General features: G+C 44.5%; 1 protein-coding gene across 3 annotated transcripts in view; it reads left to right on the forward strand.

The window, feature by feature from the left end:
• Positions 1-21,938, forward strand: part of LOC138745394 (neogenin-like) — a 176,446-nt gene that overhangs the window by 94,473 nt on the left and 60,035 nt on the right. For all 3 annotated transcript variants that reach the window (XM_069902386.1, XM_069902385.1, XM_069902384.1), the window contains exons 3-7: positions 3,609-3,884; positions 4,691-4,841; positions 10,937-11,073; positions 17,540-17,694; positions 19,257-19,377. In XM_069902386.1, the coding sequence (XP_069758487.1) occupies positions 3,609-3,884; positions 4,691-4,841; positions 10,937-11,073; positions 17,540-17,694; positions 19,257-19,377 (840 nt within the window). The remainder of the gene's footprint in view (positions 1-3,608; positions 3,885-4,690; positions 4,842-10,936; positions 11,074-17,539; positions 17,695-19,256; positions 19,378-21,938) is intronic.

Genomic DNA, 21,938 nt, shown 5'->3' on the forward strand with positions numbered 1-21,938 from the left:
GGTTTTAATAATAGTACAGGAGCAATGTATTAATACACCATTTACTTCAGTAAAATATCCCAGCTGCTTCAAAGAGTGCTACCAAGGAAAGAGGGATGAAAAATCACACATGTTTTAAGAGCATTTAAATATTTAAATTTAGACTTACAGTAACAGGCCCTTACAGACCATGAGCCCATGCTGGCCAATTACATCCAATTGACCTACATCCCTGGTACATTTTGTGAGAGGAAATGAGTCCACGGAGGAAACCCACACAGACTCAGGGAGAACGTACATACTCCTGACAGACAGCGTGGGATTTGAACCCCAGTCCTGACCACTGGTGCTGTAACAACGTTGCACTAACCATGGCCACTCCATTTATGTGGAGGAGAGGGAAGATGGTGAGATTTAAGATTGAATTCCAGGACATAGACTGGGATAAGAAAAGGTGCTTCTAAGACAAGAGGGGCAGGGTGGTGAGGCAGTATAGCAATTCTGAAATAAAGTGTGCGTAATTACCGCAGAGAAACTGTACTGATCAGCAACTGCCAGTTACCAAGTACATTCCTTCTTTGTTTTCTTTGTAAAAGAGTTGAAGACTACGCTACAATGAATTTGAGGCCGGTGGCTGTAAACTCTAGCCACTCTGTAAAAAAGGGAAATGAACGTATGTGGGCAGTGAGTTCTGCTGGAGAAGCTGATGGAGTATTTAATAAGTGAGGAGAGTGGAACCATTGGTATTGGACCCCCAATCCCAGGCGAAAGGGCAGAAAACAAACTGAGCAGGTCAAGCAGCGGCTGTGTGTGGGGTGGGGGGTGGTGGGGGAAAGATTTGTTCATGTTTCAGGTAGACATCTCAAATTTCCTTTTTCCTCTTTCGAGGCTGTTTAACTTGCAAATTCTTCCAGTGGTTTGTTTCTTGTACCAGTCTGGTATCCACAGTCTCCTGCCTCAAGTGACCTGACAATGGTGTGACTTGCCAAGAGCACATCAGATAGTCCAGGAGCTCCTGCTTTTTTGTTCCATAAATAGTCTTTATTCACAAAAATTATTTACGAAAGGAAACTGATCAAAGTCTTTTCATATCCTTCGCAACATATTTATACATTCCAGACACTGTACATTGTTATATAATTACATTATTGCCACCATTGTGGCACCTTGTCCTTCCCACCCCCCCTCCCCTCCCCATTGTTTGAGGGGCTTCCCCTCGGTCTCTGCCCCTCACCTCGGATCGAAAGGACCGGAAGGTCCTTTCACGTTGGCTGCACCAAGCCTCAGCATGTACTCCTGCAAACTGGAATGTGCCAGTCGGCAGCATTCCTGTACTGATATCTCCGGATGCTAAAAGACCCACAGGTTTCAGGCAGACTAAAGGGCATCTTCCAGCACTTTTGGATGCCTGACTCTGTGTGAGTTCCCGGGAACAGCTCAAAGATCAGAGAGTCCTTTGCCACGCTGCTGCTGGGGATGAACCGTGACAAGGACCCTTGCTTCCTTCTCCACAGACTGTTGGCAAATCTGCATTTTTCGAATAAGTTGGCAACTGTCTGCACTCCACTGTAGTCATATTAGGGACAACGTGCACCATGGATATTTCTGTTATACAGGTAGGATCTGACCAGGAGGGCTCCTCTCACCACCAGCCAGGTGAAGTCCTGGACATACACTGGTGATGAGATGACCTGGACAGTCTGCTCAGGGAACCATCCCTCTAGGTCCATCGAGTCCTTGCCTCTCAGTGTCTGTAGGATGTTCTGTGCTGACCACTGTCTGTCTGATGGTCTTGTGTGGAAAACTGTCCAGCTGACCGGGACATTATGTGGCAGTGGGGCCAGACCTATCCTTCGCAACACCTGAGACAGATAGAACCTCCACATAGTGGCACTTGGTGCTCTCTGTATGAGGGCCACGTTGGGTCAACCCTTGACCCTGTTGTCTAGTGACTTGTACATGGCAACCCTTTGGTCCCTTTCCATTTGCACCCCTGTGTTTCTGACTTCCTTCAAGCTGTACCGTAGGTTGTTCAAAATGGTCTCTCCTGACTGGGTGACCATCAACTGGCTTTCAATTCAGTTTGAGGTTGAGTTTGCAACAAGGAATTTCCACTTAATGGTCATTTGTAATCTGGAATGACAAGACAGTAAAAGAAGATTCATTGGTGACATTGGAAAGGAAATGGGAAAGAATCAATAAGCAATTTCCATGCAGTAGGAAGGGTGGAGAGGACGACTAACTGGAGAGCCCATTGTAAGAGCAGGTACTAATCCAATAAGCTGAATGTTCTCATCAGTACTGTTTGATTTATGTTGGGTGTGTTGTATTTTTGAATATCAGAAGGGATCTGCCTCAGAAGGAAATTGTTTCAATCTCTTTATAGACTGTAAAATAGATATTTTGGTTTCAAACCAGAACATCAAAAAGAATCGAGGTTGTATTTCACTTTCTTCGACTGAGAAGATGTCTTTGAACAAATATACTTCCATTCCCTATAAGGTACACTCAGGTTGCAGCGATGAGGGGACTGTTTGATATGGAAAGATTCAAAGCCTGCAGAGATTTTGTGTAGCCTTTTTGACAGTCATTTTTAATTGACAAATTCTTCAGTTATCTGTAACAAGAGCTGAGTTTCTTTGATATTGGAGTTGCTATGGAAACGACCTCCTCAGCCAGTCTCGTTAAACTGAAAGGGGAAATCTTAAATTTTAAAAAATATGAATAAAGTCGCTGAATGGGTGTAACTTAATAGCTCTGTAAATCCCTTGCAGGCCTAATGTTAATAGAGGTCATTAAAATGCGAAAAATTAGATCAGGTAAAGAGCAACTATTTCCTCTGGGTTAGAAGGGCCATACAATAATGGGCACATCCCAATGTTCATGTCGGGTGTGTCAGGTGAGAAATCAGGAAGCCCTTCTTCTTGCCAAACAGCAACAGGAATCTGTGGCTCCCCCGCTGCCCCAATACTTACTTACTCTCCTCCCTGAAACACATGCACCAACTTTCATGGGACAGCCTCGTGTTTCAGATTCCAGTAATTCAGATTTCAGACTTATTGTCAGCGTATGTCATGCACGACATCACATACAACCCTGAGATTCTTTCTCCTGCAGGTGAGGCGGAATTACCTATTGCGAGTGCAAAAAAAAGGACACATGTAAACAAATAAATGTCAATAGATAAAGAAATGTAAGCAAACTGTGCAATACAGAGAGTATAACAAAAATTAACAAAGTGCACAAGTCAGAGTCCTTAAATGAGTCCCTGATTGAGTTTGTCATTGAGGGATCTGATGGCGGAGGGGTAACAGCTGTTCCTGAACCTGGGGTGCGAGACTTGTGGCACCAATGCCTCTTTCCTAATCGTAGCAGCGAGAACGGAGTGTGTACTGGGTGGTCCTTGATGATGGTAGCCTTCCCTGTAGATGTTCTCGACTTGCTCAGTGCTTCTGCCTTAAATCTTCAATCTTGTACCTCAATTGCCTTTCGATGTAGAGAATGATCTCCACAGTTGTAGCCTTGCTTCCATATTCCAAGATCCCCTTTTAAGTTCTGATTTCTGCAGTATCTTGCTTTATTATTTGTCATAATGGCCTGTGAGTGACTCATGACTGTGGTTGTTTCAGGTCTTCCTCGGTTCAGTGGCCAGTCCAAGGCTGTCTCTGTGCACCAAGGCGAGACGGCCCTGCTCGGCTGTGAGGTGAATGCTGGTCTTGTTCCATTTGTGAAGTGGGAGCATAATGGGCAGCTTATAGTGGTGGAAGGGAGGTTCCTGAAACTCCCCAGTGGCACCTTGGAGATCAACAACATCTCTAACAGTGATACTGGATCTTACCGCTGTTCCTTGGAAACAGCGGGCTCTTCCAAGATGAGCGAAGAAGTGAAGCTTACAGTTTTGCCAGGTAACTCGATTCCAGTCAACAGTGTCAAGGTGGCATTCTGGTGTTAGACTAGCTGTTCCACGCAAAGGAAATTTTATCTGCTCAGTGACGATGGAGATCCACGTGAAGCAAGTTGGGATGTCCAGATGTAAACTCCTAATTTTGCAGTTTTGCACAGAAAAAGTGAAATGTCTGATGATTCAGTTGGGGAAATTTCTGTTAAGTTTCACCCATGAAGGGAATGTATCTCTGTTGAATAATGAAATACCTCATTTGTAAGTTCTCTGTTGTGGAATAGGCCTTTTCTGGTGAAGCCAGTGCTTTTCAACCTTTTTTTTCCCCTCACTCACTTACCTCCTTAAGTCATCCCTTACTCACCACAGAGCACCTATGGCATAGAGTGCATAGGATGACATTGGTGCGGTGTGGTTGATAAGGGATGACTTCAGGTGGTATGTGAGAGTGAAAAAAAGGTTGAGAACTAGTGGTTGAAGCAAACATAATTCCCTGTGTTGCATTAAGGATCCATTTTATAAGAGAAGTTTTAAATTTTAATGTGCTTCTTTGCATTGATTTCCCATTTTTGTCCAGTGGAGTTTGTTTAAGGTCTTGGTCAGTGGTTCTCAACGTTTTTCCCACTCACATACCACCTTATGTAACCACAGAGCATTTATGCCAAAGGTGCTGTGTGGTTAGTAAGGGATTACTTCAGGTGGAATGTGAGTGGAAAGAAAAAAGTTGAGAACCACTGATCCAGGAGCTCTTTATGAACGGAAACAACCTGGTGCAGCTGTGATAACCCACTGTTCTCTCTTGTGCTTTTTCAGAAATGGGTGCAGAGCGAAAACTGATGTTCCTCCAGAAACCTGTCTCCATTAATAAGGTTGCAGGACAGTCAGTGGTATTAACGTGTGTGGTGTCTGGGTATCCAACACCAACTGTTCAGTGGATCCACAGTGATGAGATCATCTTGGAAAGGTGTGTGGTTTTCATTTATCCAATGAACTTAAATCAATGTAAGATAATTTTGTGACAATAATCAGAATGGGGAGATCATTAATGTCCGTTAATTTCTGGCTTCTTATTCTCATCATCCCTCTCTTTACAATATCTTATTGGATATTGGGATCGCATTTTTTGGTCTTTAACAGGTTGGAGAGAGGTAAGTGATTCAAGATAACCTATGTGTGGGGATTGTACCTCAGTGTGAGATGGATGTGATTAGACATTTAATAGGTGATTTAGAGAATAAACTGGCCAGTGAGCTGGTCAGTCCCCTGTAGCCTTGCAATGTGGATTGAGAAGTGAGTGTTCAGTTCTGGTCACCTCATTACGGGAAGGATGTGGAAGCTATGGAGAGGGTGCAGAGGAAATTTACCAGGATGTTGCCTGGATTGCAAAATTAGCAGAGCTGGGACTTTTCTCTCTGAAGCGAAGAAGGATGAGAGGTGACAATAGAGGTCTGCAAAATTGAAAGGCATAGATAGGGTGGACTGCTAGTGTCTTTTTCCCAGGGTGGAAGCAGCAAAGTGAAGGGAGGAAAGTTTAGTGAAGTCATCAGGGGTAAGTTTTTTTTACAAAGAGAGTTGTGGGTGCCTGGAAGGCCTTGCCATGGGTGGTGGGGAAGGCTGAAAAGCTAGGGGCATTTGAAAGTCTCTTAGGCAGGCACATACGTGACAGAAAAATAGAGGGTTACAAGGTAGGAAGAGTTTCGTTTAGTTTTTTTGATAGAGATATTGGTCAGCACCACACCAGTGTTCGCTGTAGACTTGTGGAGGAGCACATAGCAGGACTGGGAAATTGAACAATGGAGCAGGATAAATCCTGTCCTCATTTTATACAAACCTCTAATTTATTCCAATTATCTATAGTTCACGAAATTTGGGTTGTACTAGTTCAATAGATGAAAACCAGAAAACGCTGGGAAAAACTCAACTGGTCAGGCAGCATCTGTGATGTTAATCCCAAACATAAAGTGGTTTCTCTTTCCACAAATTTTGACCAGCTGGGTTTCTGCAGCATTTTCTGTTAGTGGATGTGGAACTGAACGAGCGATGCTAAGATTGGGGGAATCATGTCTAACAGAGGCGATCTTGATAATCTGTTCCTTTGTCTAATCAAATCAAATTTAATTAATTTATGATTGAAATTGAAAAGCTACTGGATTTCCTTAAAAACCAAGCAAATTGCGAAGCTTCCACTGTCAGCCCCAGTGCTAACAACCTGCGCCGACTGCCCCAGCGCTGACGTCCCGCGCCGGGGGACTCGCCAGCTGATTGTCAGCAGCCACATTCAGGTGCCTGGGGGGACCTTTGTGCTCCGGCGATTATCCCTCCCGGAGGAGGGTTACAAAGTGCGCTTCGCAGGCGCCTCCTGCGCTTTCAGGTGGCCTCCCGACAGCCACATAGGGATATAATATGCGGCTTGACATCGGAGTATTTTGGCCACCTGAAAGTGCCTAGTGAGTGACAAACTTTGAATAATCAAGAAACTAGAATGTGGCATGGGCAATACTGTTCTAATGGAAACATACGACATCAGACAGAAAGTCCACAATATAAAAAAGGCGACTGCAGAAAAATCCATGGAAATGGTTATTAAATTTGTGGGACAGGACCATAGCTCCAGTCTTCTAGACATCATGCATGCGCATGTGGGAAATAATCTTATTACAAGAAAATCAGAAAGTGGTAGACAAGGTAATATACAAAAGTATTTATGGAAGTCATTGCAGCAGATGCAGTGGAAACTGCAAGTGTTCCGTCCACAAGCAGTACCACTTTTACCCCTCCTTACATTTGAATTTTTAAAGTGCTGCCTGAGAATCCAGACCAACCCAGTCCAGATTTTCGTACTTCTGAAATTATAACATGACAGCTAAACATTGGAAGGTAAGCATTCTTGCTGGATGCATCTCAGCGTGGTATAGGGGCTGCTCTGCCCATAATCGGAAGGAACTGCAGAAGGTGGTGAATGCAGCTCAGAACATCACCCAGGCCTTCCTCCCCTCCAACTTTCATTGCCTCAGAAAAGCAGCCAACATACTCAAGATCCATCGCATGCAGGACACGAAATCAGGATAAAAGGACGACAATTTAAAACAGAGATGTGGAAAAAAATTCTTTAGGCGCAGGGTCGTGAGTCTGTAGAACTTGTTGCCACAGGCGGCTGTGGAAGCGAGGTTATTGGGTGTATTTAAGACAGAAATTGACAGGTGTTTATGAGTCAGGCATCAAGGGTAACAGGGAGAAAGCCGGGGAGTGGGGCTGAGTGGGAGGATGGGTCAGCTCATGCTAGAATGGCAGAGCAGACTGGATGGGCCTACTTCTGCTTCTATATCTTGTGATTGCGTCCTGACTGCATTCTCTTCTCCCTTCCTCTGACAGGGAGAAGGTTCAAGAGTGTGAACTTTAATGTACGAGTGTGAAAACACACACCAACAGACAGACAGTTTCTTCACACCAGCGCTGACTTTGCTATGTACTAAATGATCTTTTCACTGTAACACTATGCTCTTGCTCTGCTATTTTATGCGGCTGTATGCACAATAGAGTTGACTTGCGAGACTGCTCACGGAAGAACCGTTCTGGCTGCACCAAGATTAACATGACAATAAACTTGTGGTGCCCCTTCTGGATAGAAATCTGCAAGTGCTGGAGGGAAGGTCAGAAATTGGAGATTGTAAAGAGTGAGATGAACAGAGGAAATTGGCTAATATTTGCTTTTTATGCATGTTTCCCATGCGGCCTGCTGGCTGATGGGCCGAGGCAGGGAAATGACTTGATAGAGCTGTGTCTGGGGATGGGTGTGTCTTATGTGGAATTTGCAGATTATTGTTGATGTTGGTGGAAAATGTCAAATAACAGGCATCTATCAGATAATATATGGCTTCTTTCCAACGGAAGTGCATATCATTTCATTATAGCCTGCAATGCCATAAATCTTGTTGGTGTTGAGAGCTGATCGGGTGGAGTTGCAGGCTGTATGGATGGCTAAGATTGCAATTGTCGATTTCTTCTTTCTGCCCATGCATCTGAATCAGTGTCTGAATCAGTAACAACAGGAATCCTTAGCCGCTGAGCTGTGAGTAACAGCAGGTGCTGGGACACAGATTCTTGAGGAAAACAGGAACTCTGCATCCTAGCACTTTATGAGGCCAGGGACGATCAGTTCAGTGAGTGTGAAATAGGCTAAATCTGTTTGAATTCTATCTCATACTGTCAGGAAATGCATTATAAAAAATCTAACTCTCTACCTGTGGGATAACCTACTCTGTAGACACCTGGTGCTAACACAGGTCCTGAATCTACCTATTACTTTCTTCCTGTCACCTGTGATGCCCCTCTTTCCCTACCCCCTCCATCCCCAGCCTTTATATTCAGGAGTCTGCCTGGTTTTCAGACTCCTGTCTAAGGGCTGAGGCCTGAAACGTTGACTGCCTTTTACTTCCTATCGAGGCTGTGTGACCTGCCAAGTTTCTCCGGCACTTTTGTGGGGACAAACTGCAATCCAACATTTTACTCAAACATGCAAATTATTAGTGTCCTTTGATTATCCTTTGCTCAGAAATCCCAGCTCCCATATCCCTCAACTCCCTTCCATAAGATTTAGGAGCGGAAGTAGGCCATCAAGTCTGCTCTGCCACTCCATCATGGGCTGATCCATTCAGCCCATTCCTCAGCCTTCTCCCCATAACCTTTGATATCCTGATGATGTAGATACTTACCAATCTCTGCCCAATGACTTGGCCTCCACAGCCACCATGTTAGTAAATTCTAGAGGTTCACCACTCTCCATATCCTCTGATGGTAGTTGAATTGTGTTCATGGTCCAACTTCACCTGGACTGGTTGCATCAAAGCATTTACTAGGCTTTTACTGGTTTAAGTGCAGGTAGAGATGGTGAATTCAGTCGAGTGAAGGCAAAGTGAAGGGCGGCACTGTTAGTGTAGTGGTTAGAACAACACTGTTACAGCGCCAGTGACCCATGTTCAAATCTGACACTGTCTGTCAGGAATTTGTATGTTCTCCTTGTTTCTGCGTAGGTTTCCTCCAGGTGCTCTGGTTTCCTCCCACCCTTCAAAACGTACCAGATATGCAGGTTAATTGGGGTATTTCGGCGACACGAGCTCATGGGCTGGAAAGACCTGTTACCGTGCTATACATCTAAATTCAATTAAATTTGAATTAAAAAAAATGTTTATGATCAATTTTAGTTAAGGGAGACTTGGGATCAAATAAGAGTTAGTATTTTACAATGACACCAGAACTACTAAGGATATGAATCAAATTTAAAGGCATTTATTTTTTTAATCTTTAATTAATTCCACAATTTAATAGGACTGATTCTGTACTGTATCTAGGTATGGTTAGGGAAATGTTTATATGTGGGTTGTCTTCTTAATTGCATCCACTCTTAGTCTTACAGTATCATTAGATTTTTTTTGTTATGGATCCTAAACCAAATCACTTAAAAGTGCACATGTGGAAAGAAAATGCGGAACCAGCTGTTGTGTTTCAGTGAAGGGATGGGGTACATGTCCAGTATATTATGTTAAGAGCTGAGATCTATCTACAGGTCAGACTATGCTGTATCATTTCGTCTAAGGTGCCATCTACAGGTCAGACTATGCTGTATCATTTCGTCTAAGGTGCCACAGGTTGGATGTATTTAAGGCAGAGATTGACAGGTATTTGATTAGTCAGGGCATCAAAGGTTATGGGGAGAAGGACGAGGAGTGGGGCTGAGTGGGTGGATGGATCAGCTCATGATAGAATGGTGGAGCAGACTCGATAGGTCGACTTGTCAAGTCATGGATTGTAGTGCTGTCATTAGTCACAATGCCTTCTACTTGGAAATGGAAGATCAGCGCAGATTGTCGTGAATGGAGTTCTGAGTGGCCATTCAGCCTTTTTCAGGTGTAGGTTGGCAAGTCTGATACCAAAGGAGCTATTGAGCATGCCCAGAATCTGGAACACAAAGTGGGCATGTAGACTTTAAGTCTGTTCATTATATTTGAGACATGGTAGCCAGTGGCAGCTCAATCCTCATATGCTCTGAAATGAGGAGGCAGTTGAGGCTCAACTTGTAGTTCCTTGGTCTGATGTGAACAGTTTGTTTTGGTTTGGACAAGGGTAGGATAAAGTTGGTGGCTTGAGACCTTTCCCAATCCTTGGAGGGGGAGAAATTTCTACTCATCTTGTTGTCAAGGTCAGATAAATAGCTTGACAACGTAGATACAATGGAAGGGTCAAGAGAGGGGTGTTGATATAAACTGAGTGTCATTGAGAGCATCTGGAAATTAACTGTTTCGAAATGGTTTTGCAGAATGTAATTAAGAAGAGGTGGCGGCAAGGAGTTCATTGAGGGTTACCAGGGGTAGGGTTGTCAGAGTGTAAAGTGAACCAATGTTGGTGATTCTCGGGCCTCAATTTAATTAGGAGTGGAGTAGCAAGTTAGGTCTGACCCAGAAAGACAACCGGTGCCTCAGAGCAATCTGCATCCACTCTTCCGCCATTGTACATTGAAGAAGCCAGTATCTGGAGTTTTTGTGTTTCTCCTTTTAACCCTTTGGTCTCCAGCTATTTTTAACCTTTCAGAATATATACTCCAGACTGGGTCCAGGGGTAACTACAGTATGAACACCAGTATGAACCAGCTGGTGGTTGGGTATAAAACAAGTCCCGGAAAATGGAGACACAGAGTCCAAAGAGTTAAAGTTGATTTATCTGTGAGTGGAGATTGAAAATTCAGTGTCATGATGGCAAACTGTGATGTGTTTTAGCAGGGCAGAATTGGAACTGAATGTGAGAGTTAACTTTTTTTTATATTAATTATCGGGATGGTATATAATTGGCAAACCCACATTTATTGTCCATGCCTGCCCTGCATTAGACCGTGGTGGTAACTCTCCTCCTCAGACTTCTATAGACCGCATGAAGGGCTCCCACAGGCTTCTGGTGGAGAATCCCAAGATTTGGAGCCTGTGGTGAAGAAGTGGAAGGGAGGTCTCAGTTTAACTTGCTGTTTCTGATCTCATACCCCATTTAATTTTGTCTGTCTGAAACCTGCAGGTCCCAGAGGATGGTTTTGGTTGGTAGTGGCAGTCTGAAGATCAATGATGTAATGGAAGAGGATGCAGGCAGATATGAATGTGTTGCAGAGTCTGGGAACGAGACCATCCGTGCTCAGGCAGAGCTCAGTGTTCAAGGTAAGATAACCCAAATATATTGTGCCCTTCTGCAAACTCAAGCCTATCACAGGAGCCTTCATCTTGAGTTTGGTAGTTTACAATGCCTTTCCCTATTGCAATACCTGCAAGCATTTTCTCTGTATGGGTGGGGGGGGGGGGGGGGTGATGTGTGTCATCAAAGCCTGCAGAGTAGTTGAATGGGGCAGGGGTTTATAATTGGCAGAAAATAATCATCTTTCTAAGGCATAGAACATCATAGAGCGGTACATCTAAGGGACAGTCCTTCAGCCCAGGATGCTTATGCTAAACACGATGGCCAAATTGAGCTAGAACTCTGCAGCTTGCACATTTGGACAGCATGGTTAGTGTAGCGGTTAGTGACACGCTATTACAGCACCAGAAACCCGGGTTTGAATCCGGCTCTGTCTGCAGGGAGTTTGTACATTCTCCTTGTGTATGTGTGGGTTTTTCCCGGGTGCTCTGGTTTCCTCCCACCTTTCAAAACGTATGGGGGTTGTACATTAATTGGGTGGCACAGCCTCATGGGCTGTAAAGTCCTGTGATTGTTCTGTATGTCTGAATTTTTATAGAATTAAATGATATACATCCCTCTATTTTCAGTATATTCATGTGTCTACCTAGTAGCCTTAAATCCTACAATCATGTTTGCTTCCACCACTACCGTGGCAACCCATTCCAGACACCTATCACTGTGTTATCACAAATTGTCCCACACATCATCTTTAAACTCCCTCCTCCCTCACTTTAAATGCATGGCCTCTCGTGTGTAACTGTTTTATCCTGGGAGAAAGGTTCTGACCAACTACCCTACCCGAGCTTCTCATAATTCAGGTCTCCCCTCAGCCTCATACACTCTAGAGAAAACACCCATTTATCCAAAATCTCCCTATAGCAAATACTCTAATCCAGGCAGCATCCTGTTAAATCTTTTCTGTTCCTTTTCTATACTTCTTGAAATGCGGTGACCAGAATTCCACATATTACATGTGTGGTCAAACCAGCGTTTTAGACAGTTGCGACATGACTTCCTTACACTGATACTCATTGCTCCAACCAATGCAGGCACCAATGCTTTCCTTACACCCGATCTGCCTTTAACTGCGTACTTTCACCATACACTTGACTTCCCAAAGTACAACACCTCACACTTAACCAGATTAAAGTCAACCTGCCATTTCTCTGTCTGCATTTATCCTGTTGAATTCTTTAAAACCTCACCCACTTTGTCTTACTCCAAGCATCAACTCCCTCCTTTGACCTTGAGTGGTCCTATCGTTTCCTTCGGCATCCTCTTGTTTTAAATGACTTGGAGTTCCCTTTCCTGCTGCCCCCCCCTTGGCCTTCCATGAATGAGCTTTTTTCTGCAGTCTTTAAATTCCTCAATTACCCTGACTGATATTGGAGCTTCCAAAATCTTACATTTGGGTCTCTTTTTGCTTTTTGACTAAATTCACAACCTCTCTCTCAAGTTCTCTTCCTTACCTTGCCGGCACTGGAATTTAATTAGATGGTTTTTAAAAATCTCCTACGCAGTTGTTGTGGACTTGCCCTGAGACACCTGCTCCCAGTTAACTCCCTTGCAAAGAATGTCACGATTTGCCCTCCCTCACTTCAGTGTTTTCCCACAATGTCCTTATTCATAGTTATCCTGAAACTGAAGGAATTGTGATCACTTTACTCAAAACACTCTCCTATTGGAACTTAACCAAAACAATTTGCTGGGAATTTTATTTTATTAGAAATAGACCATTTATGGTGATTGTCAGTGTTAGCTTTTCACACAAGTCTTTGCCATCTCCTTGATCTCAGCCTAACAAACAGCAGTTTTTATTTTTATCTCGATTACTATTATAGCTTCTAAAATACTTTGTGTGTATGTGTATTTGACAGCGGAATTGCATGATGCGGTCGGTGTCCTTTCTGTCTTTTTGGGAACAGACGGTACTGATTGGCTTCTGTAGACTCACTTCCCTGTGTGATATTCTTGCTCCCTTCCAATTCTCAATTCCTAAACTTGTCTGTGCCAAGGGAATTGTTCTTGGGCAATGAAGCGATTGGAGTCTTAAGATAAAATATGGAAGGAAATTGAGCCATCCTCACATACTTGGCTTGAATTGATTGCTTCAAGCTATCCAATACTGATGATTATTTTCTCACTGCTTCGAACAGTGGGGGCAAAGTTTGAGGTGATGAATAAAGATGATCGCATACAAAACTTGTCACATATTCAAGTGTGTCAGCTCTTGTGGAGTAATGACTAAATTGGCTAACTAAAGTGGGGAGTGACTGGGCAGCAGACTACACACAGTAATCAGAGGATGGAACGAAAGACAGTTCTTGTACATAGAAGCTCCTTTTGTGGTCTTTAAGTTAAAGTTATGTTTCTGAAAACTACAATATTGATTTCCACATTTGTGGCGTTGGAGCCCTTAGGGAGCTCATCACTCAGATTGATATTGTTTCTGGTTCAGTATTCCGACCCTGTGTGCAAGTGAGTTCATTGGTCAGACTGTAGTTGTTTACTCAGGTTCCCACCATTTGTTCTTATGACTGCTCTCCTTCAAATGGCTCCATCCTCCCATTTCAGTACCTTGTTCTGTGTCTGCTGAGCAATAATCAAATGCATCTGGGTAATTGTGTCATGTCCACAACTCATTTGTCTCTTTGCTCTCTGAAGTGTTCCACGTTCATGAAGTGGATTACCTGGTGACACTTTTCATGAACAACTACTGAATATACCCGTGTCATAGTCAACCCCCTATTTTTGTCTCCAACCGCTCAGCATCTGAGCTCTCGACGCTCCAGCCACAGACTCTCCTAGGCCCCTGCTGCCCATCTACCTGAGCTCACGATGCCCCAGCCACAGACTCTCCTAGGCCCCTGCTGCCTGCCAACCTGAGCTCCCGATGCCCCAACTGTGGATCCTTGCCCTGTCCACCCACTCACCAGAGCTCCAAATGCCCCAGCCACAGGCCCTCTCCTAGACCCCTGCTGCCCGCCAACCTGAGCTCCCGATGCCCCAACTGCGGACCCTTGCCCTGTCCACCCACCCACCAGAGCTCCCAATGCCCCAGCAACAGGCCCTCTCCTAGGCCCCAGCTGCCCGCCCATCCAAACTCCTGATGCGCTGATCACGGACTTACCACCTGGCTATCCGAGCTCCCGACTCCTTGAATGACGCAGGTACTTAACACAGTTAAGAGTTTGACCTGTGTAAAAGTTGACAACCCCAAATTTGACCTGAAAAATTGGTCCCAAAAACTCGACTGTGACATGAGGATATACAGTAATCATCCGAGAGTGGGATACACATTCTAATTGTTAGTAGCTTACCTGGCCACCACTAAATATCTGGAGGAGAGGGTATTGTTAATTTCATAAATGAGTATATTGAGACACGATCGTGTTCTATGGCGAGCTCTCCACTGGCCACCGTGACAGAGGTGTACCAAAGAAGAGGTACAAGGACTGCCTCAAGAAATCTCTTGGTGCCTGCCCCATTGACCACCGCCAGTGGGCTGATCTCGCCTCCAACCGTGCATCTTGGCGCCTCACAGTTCGGCGGGCAGCAACCTCCTTTGAAGAAGACCGCAGAGCCCACCTCACTGACAAAAGACAAAGGAGGAAACACCCAACCCCAACCCACCCATTTTCCCCTGCAACTGTGTCTGCCTGTCCCGCATCGGACTTGTCAGCCACCATCGAGCCTGCAGCTGACGTGGACTTTTACCCCCTCCATAAATCTTCGTCCGCGAAGCCGAGCCAAAGAAAGAGAAATATTGGTCATTGGACAGCACTACAAAAAGACAAGACAGTTCAGTAACCTTGTGAGTGTACTGATTTGTGACTCTTCGGTGGGGAAGAAAGCCGGAGAGATTGTCCACGGCACACGGTTGAGGGCATCTTCTGAGAATTTTGATGAGTTGCTTAAAAGACGAGCAGTGTTTGCATCCGGATTGACCTTTCTGTCAACCAGCTAACAATCCCTTTGCAGTTTCACATTAGGCTGCATTTGGGCTTTGGGCCATCTCCTCAGGAGCTCCCTCCACACAAATACATTTGACAAGGTTTGCAATGTTGCTCATTGCAGCTGTCTCAGACCTAATGATTTTACATGTATGATGAGTGATTAGTAGCTATGGCAACAAGCCTTGCCAGTCATTAAAATGCAACTGGGTCGACTGGAAGCTTGATGCAGAAGTAAATCACCGTCAGCTCCAACAAGTATTGCCCTTCAATTAGAAGGACAGCAAATGCGAATGCCTTGGCCTTTCATTGATTCCACAGGTGTTGAATGGTAAATGGTGCATTGGAATGGAATGTTCGTTATGAGTAGGGAATGTTCGGCCCATCTTTTCTTATCCCACAATGCAAAGGGATCCCTTTCAGGACACCACCTTCTTCTCAGCACCTCAATGCCTCCTTAAATAATAGTAAATAAATAGTTATTGTCCTTCTCGGGGGGGCGGTATTTTGATTGTGAGGAAAGTGAATTCTTGGCAGAGTTCATTACAGTCCATTGCTTGCTTCTTTCTGCCTCTTGTCATCAATCTTCTACCCATTGGGGTTTCCCCACTGATCTTTAGATCACTTCTGGAGGCTCAAGCATTGTGCCTGCCAAAAATGCCTGAATGTTTATTTTTAAAAAAAAACATGACAGTCATGCACCGCATATCGCCCATTCGGGTAACATCCGACCGCATGTACGTCCATGGTCCCATCAGGTTATAATAGAGTTCAGAAATCCCGATCGGAGAACGGGACATAGCGAATGCCACAGCTTCCTGAACACAACACGTGGACAAAGTCATTGCGTTGCTCGGCGTATAATGGTTCACCACAGATAGAACCTATAATACATATGTCTCTCTTCTCTTGGCTTGGCTTCGCGGACGAAGATTTATGGAGGGGTAAAGTCCACGTCAGCTGCAGGCTTGTTGGTGGCTGACAAGTCCGATGCGGGACAGGCAGTCACGGTTGCAGCGGTTGCAGGGGAAAATGGGTGGGTTGGGGTTGGGTGTTGGGTTTTTCCTCTTTTGACAGTGAGGTGGGCTCTGCGGTCTTCATAATAAACACCTGAGTAACTGGCTTATGATTGTACTGTACTGGACTTCATGGTTATTTGAATGTGAACTTTCCCTACTTACACTGTTATATGGGGCCAACTTTTTATTTGGTAGGTAGCAACATCCACTCTCAGGTATCGCACATCTCGTGGGTGTTGGAGCTTTGCTAAGTATATAATATGGTGTTCACACGGTGTCCACATCACATAACATCCCATTTCACAGAATGTATCATGGACGTTAAGTGACACGAGACTGTATTTATTTAAATATAAATTCCAGAAATAATCCAGTTTCTGTTCAAGATTTGTCCTTTGCCTTGCACTCTTGTTTTGTGCAGTGGTAATTTCCAGTGTCTGTTGACCAGGTCGGCTCGCCACAGTTGTTCATAAGTTCAGTTCGTCAACTGTCAGTACTCACACTGAGCCTGACACTCCCCTCCCACTCCCAGCCCAACTCCCCTTCCATGCTGAGCCTGACCCCCCCTCCATATCCAGCCCGACCCCCCCCACAACATTGAGCTGATCCCCTATATCGAGCCGATCCTTCACATCGAACCCAACGCCGAGCCCATCTTAAATCTACTCTCATAGAATATAGAACAATACAGCACAGTGTAGACCCTTCAGCCCTCGATGTTGTGCTGACCCTCCCTACCCTGTAACCCTCTATTTTTCTTCCATTCATGTGTGCGTCTAAGAATCTCCTAAATGGCCCCAATGTCCCAGCCTCCACCACCATCCCTGCCAAGGCCTTCCAGGCCCCCACAACTCTCTGTAAAAAAACACCTACCCCTGAAGTCTCCCCAAAACCCACTTCCTTTGTTCATATGTCTTCTGGTGTTTGCTGATCCTGCCCTGGGAAACAGATGCTATCATAATCTTGTCGACCTCTATCAAGTCTCCTCTCATCCTCCTTTGCTCCAAAGTGAAAAGTCCCAGCTCTGCCAACCTTGCGTCATGAGACTTGTTGGCAACATCCTGGTGAATCCCCTCTGCCCCCTCTCCAAAATCTTCAGGTTTTATCTCCTGGTTCTCGTGTCTCCTACTAGTGGAGGCAACTTTAACTCATCTACCTTTAGGCCCACTGGTTTAATCAGCATTAGTAATCTTTAGTGATCCCCATTATATCAAGGTCCTCACCTCCCCTCGCATCCATAATACCTCTTTCTGTCATGTGAGATGAGTCCTCCACCATGAATACTGATGGATGCAAAATAGACGTTCAAAGCCTCAGCCATTTCCACATCACTCAACATTAATTCCCCCTCTCATCTTCGAGGGACCTACGATCACTTTAGCCAACCTTTTCCACCTTGTACATTTATAAATTAAGTCCTTGGGTCAGTAATTTCTGTGGCTCATGAGCTTACTTACCACTTCTGTTTCCTTTACTAGTCCCACCTCACTTTCTAAGGCGACCTGTTAGCATTTATGCTCATGAGTCCATGGACATCATGTTTGAGTGCGAAGTGACAGGAACACCGATGCCAACTGTAAAATGGATCAAGAACGGAGATGTGGTGATCCCGAGCGACTATTTCAAGATTGCTGTGAGTAAATTATTTTATTGCTTGGGACTACTGTGAATGTCGCATTGCTCACCTAATGTAGAATTTCTAACAAATAAGCTAATTGTGCAAGCAGCTTTTCCCATTTATTATGCCATTCTGCACTGTTCACTGAAAAGGTGAGAGAGGTTTAAAATTTAAATTTTAAATGGAGACATACAAGGAACAATGAAAGATTCAAGTCTGAAACATAAAGTTCCTTCAGCATTATGTTTTGACTTCAAGCACAGTGTCTGCAGACTTTCGTGCAGTCGGTACGACAGTGAATTCTGACAGCACGGGTCGCCAGGACCACCATGACTGAACACCATGCGGTGCTGATGAGATAGCAGATTCCTCCACCCATGTTGTTCCTGGAGGCAGTGGATGGAGAAGCCCTGTGGTAGTACAGCGCTGCAAGGAGTGGCGTTGGTGAATATGTCTGTGAAGGAGAGCACACTCCAAAGTAATCAATTGGGCTAAGGGGGACGGGGAAAAGGTCAGCATGGATGTGGTGAGCTGTAGGCCCATTTCTGTGCTGCACATCTTAATGACTCTCTGAGAATGATACCACCATTCAGTGACTGTCGGGAACAGCAGAGCTGAATGGTGGACTGAAACCTTGCCTGGCTAGGTCTCTGTATATCAGGCTGAACTCCCAGTGTATCGTTGATGGGTTTATTGATTGTAGACAAAATTGTATTTTGCTTCTGCACTTAGTGCTCAGGATTTCTTGCTTCAGGAAGACACCTCGTGCACATCAAACCTGATCAGATTTGTGTTCAATATTTTGGTCAAATTCCTTTGCAGATCTCCTACTTAGTATAAATTTTAAATTTAGACTTCCATCGCGGTAACAGGCCATTTCACCCCACGAATCTGTGCTGCTCAATTTACACCCAATTAACCTATACCCCCAGTACGTTTTTGAAGTGTGGGAGAAAACTGGAGCCCCTGAGGAAAACCTACGCAGGCACGGGGAGAACGTGGGTTTCGAACCCCAGTCCCAATCGCTGGCGCTGTAAAGGCTCTGTGTTAACCAACCGTGCCTCCCCTTTATTATAAGCAAATGCATTTTGAAATGAAAAAAGTACGAACATTCTTTTATCTTTCGCTAAAGACATCCAGTCCCCATTGCGAGTGCTACATTATGGTGTTTGGAACAGGGTGTTTGAGAATGGGAAGCCACCGTGAAGCCCACTCCTATCCTCATAACTTATACACAAGTGAATGATTTGTTTTCAAGGATGGAATTCAGTAAACAAGTTGTGCTTAGGAGCTAAACAGCTGTTTCACGGTCAGCTTTACTGATCTAATCTTTATTCTCGATCTGTTTAATTAATCCGATGTAAATGTTGCAGTCGCTGTTGTGGAACTTATTCTCTCCAGATCACTCGTCCAACTATATAGATTTCTACTTTGGAATGTGATATCCATTCCTGGAAATGTGCCTTATCCTCAGCCTAAGAAGAGAGACTTAACTGTCAAGGGCTGGGACTCTCCCACCCAGTAATGAAACAGTTGTTTTGTGGCATGTAACATTGATAATTTGCTGTGTTTTTCAGAATGAGCGGAACCTGCAGGTTCTTGGTCTGGTGAAGTCTGACGAAGGTCTGTATCAGTGTGTGGCAGAGAACGATGTGGGGAACAAGCAGGCCAGTGCCCAGCTCATCATCCTGGAGCACGGTAAGTGGGAAGCAGACGTGCCTGCCAGGTGCTGCGAAGGAAGGGGAACCTGCAGGACACTGTGAGATCTCAGGACTTGGCAATGGGAGTGAGAAGGAACAGGTGGCCAGAGTGGCGAGACAGATGGTGGAACACAGCTTTCAGTAACAACTGTGGGCAAAGAACAGCTTGTACATGTTTTCACTATCCTGCATGTGGAGAGGCTACTGACTACACAGTACTAAATGATGCAGAATTGTCTGTCAAAGAATCCCTTTTCGTTATGACCCATTTTTAAAAGAAACTATATTTCTGTTTATCCCAGATACTTTCACATTCTGGATGTCCTCTGCCCTGGATAGATGGGCTAAGTCAATATCCTGTGTTCCAAACAGTTCTGCATCTAACTTCAACCAAAGATACCTCTGCCTTCCTTGTCCATGACAGAGGAGACCATTTCTACTGCAGGAATCCAAATTGTTAGCTGGTTTTGAATGTTCTATTCAAATGTTCCTTTTATTGCCACTTAAAAAAATACATAACAATGTAATATACATCATTAATTTCTGTCTGCTGTAAGACTAAGAAAGGGTCGGCATGAGCATTGTCCGGCACCCCAATAAGAGAAAGAAAAACAAAGAGTCCATTGAGAGACACTCTCTGTGGATTCACCTCCAATGCTCCCACAGCCTCTGTCGCCACACAGACTCCTGTTCGATTAATTGGCAAACCTTCAGTGCCCAAGGCCATTCGGGAGCCATTCTTGCCCTCAGCAATCTCTCAGATCCTGATTTGTGATACCTGATTCACATGAGCCAATTTCTAGCAGCCTGCAGCTTTGTGGGTCCTCCAGCCATTGAGCCTCTCACTGGTCTGCTGGCATGGTCACCTTCCCTGTAAGGCCATCTTCAATGCTGCTTCTACTCAATGGAGGGTGTTTTCCAAGTTTCTGGTGTCCTGCACCAGTCCCAGAATCTGCAATTCCCTGTGGTACGCTGCATAGCATGTGCGCTGCCATTTTGTACAGGATTTCTTTGTTAAAAACCCTCCATCAGCTCCTTTAACAGGCTGTTTAAATCATGTATGGAGCCGTCAGCATCACACAGGTCCTGTGGAGCGCGCTGTGTCCCTATTCTCCCGATTCTGCACCAGCAGGCAGCTTTGCCGCTGCAGCAACTCAGGCAGTGCCACCATTTTTTCCCCTCCCATCTGCTCCTGGAAACTGGTTTGTCTTCTGGCCTCTTTAATGATTGATTAGTGGAGTGGTGGAAGGCTGTGTGAAGACCTCCACTTTGGCCAGGGAAGGCAGTATGAGCCCCTTGGGCAGTGACTCAGGATAAGACTGTTTATCCCAACATGATCTTTATTCCATAATAAACCAGGGAGCAATGACTTCAGGGTTATCGACCATATCTAGATCCTGCTCTTCATTCTCACTGACTTGTTATGGTGCAGTACCACAGGTATATTGGTGCCCAGTGACACAGACAGCTGATGCTGTCCTTGTCTAATAATGGGACCACGAAGAAGGGGAATAGGTGAAACTGTGGCAGTGAACAGTCGCAAATAGAAGGAATCTGAAGGAAGAAGATAACCTTTCAAAAAAAATGATGATCAGAGGAGGGACCTTGTAAATGTAGATGGAAAACTTCACTGACTTGAATGATTCAGTAACACTGAATAAATCAGTTGAGCCATTGGAAGTACTCCCTGTGATATTTATCCAGTTGTGTGCTGCTATGATACTGTGACAAGAATGTGTTGATTAGCAAGTGTTCCTCATATATATCTGAGAGTCAGGAAGGTTGTACCATCGACCTGTCAGTGGAGTGGCACTGATCGAATTTGCTTGACTTTTTGCAGAAATCTGATGATCAGTAAATACAATTGTGTGTTGGTTTTATTACTAAAAGTAGGTAGGAATATCAGATAAGGCATTGTCTTCTGAAAGAAGAGCAAATATAAATTGTGAGGAGAATACTGTGAGTGGAGATGAATCAAACATGATTCAAATAATCCCTCAGAGCATTGATTTACTGTTAACTTTCCTTGAGAAATTTCTATATATTGATCAGCTGTTATTCCTTAAGCTGCGATTCCCTCTGGTTGTCTTTTATCAGGCAGTGATTTTGGAGCCTCTTGTCCAAGGAGAGATCATTATTAAAACTCAGACAGAAGGAGCAAGTGGAGCAGGAAGCAAAGAACCACCCAGTGTCACCACTGGGCCAGAAGCCCTTGGCTATAAATTGCTCAAAAAATCAAGTGTTGATGATAGTTGATATTGCAGGATGGATGGATTGAGGGTCATGACCTCTACTCTCATACTGTTCAGAGACGGCTATTGTTTACTGCTGTGTGGATGGCTGATTGAAGACCCTTTCGCAAGAAGTCAATATTACACAGTAATGAACCCTTATTACATCATAATGTATGGAAGAGCTTCTTTCTTTCTCGTAACGATTTGCGATTTATTTCCCAGGAAGTGCTTTTAGTCTTGAAGATATAATATTTAAAAACAGAGATTTTATTGACCACATTTTTGGCAGTGAGTTGAAGGAAGAGGCAAGTAAGTGACTTTATTC

This window comes from Narcine bancroftii, chromosome 11, assembly GCF_036971445.1.
Source record: "Narcine bancroftii isolate sNarBan1 chromosome 11, sNarBan1.hap1, whole genome shotgun sequence".
Classification (NCBI taxonomy): Eukaryota; Metazoa; Chordata; class Chondrichthyes; order Torpediniformes; family Narcinidae; genus Narcine; species Narcine bancroftii.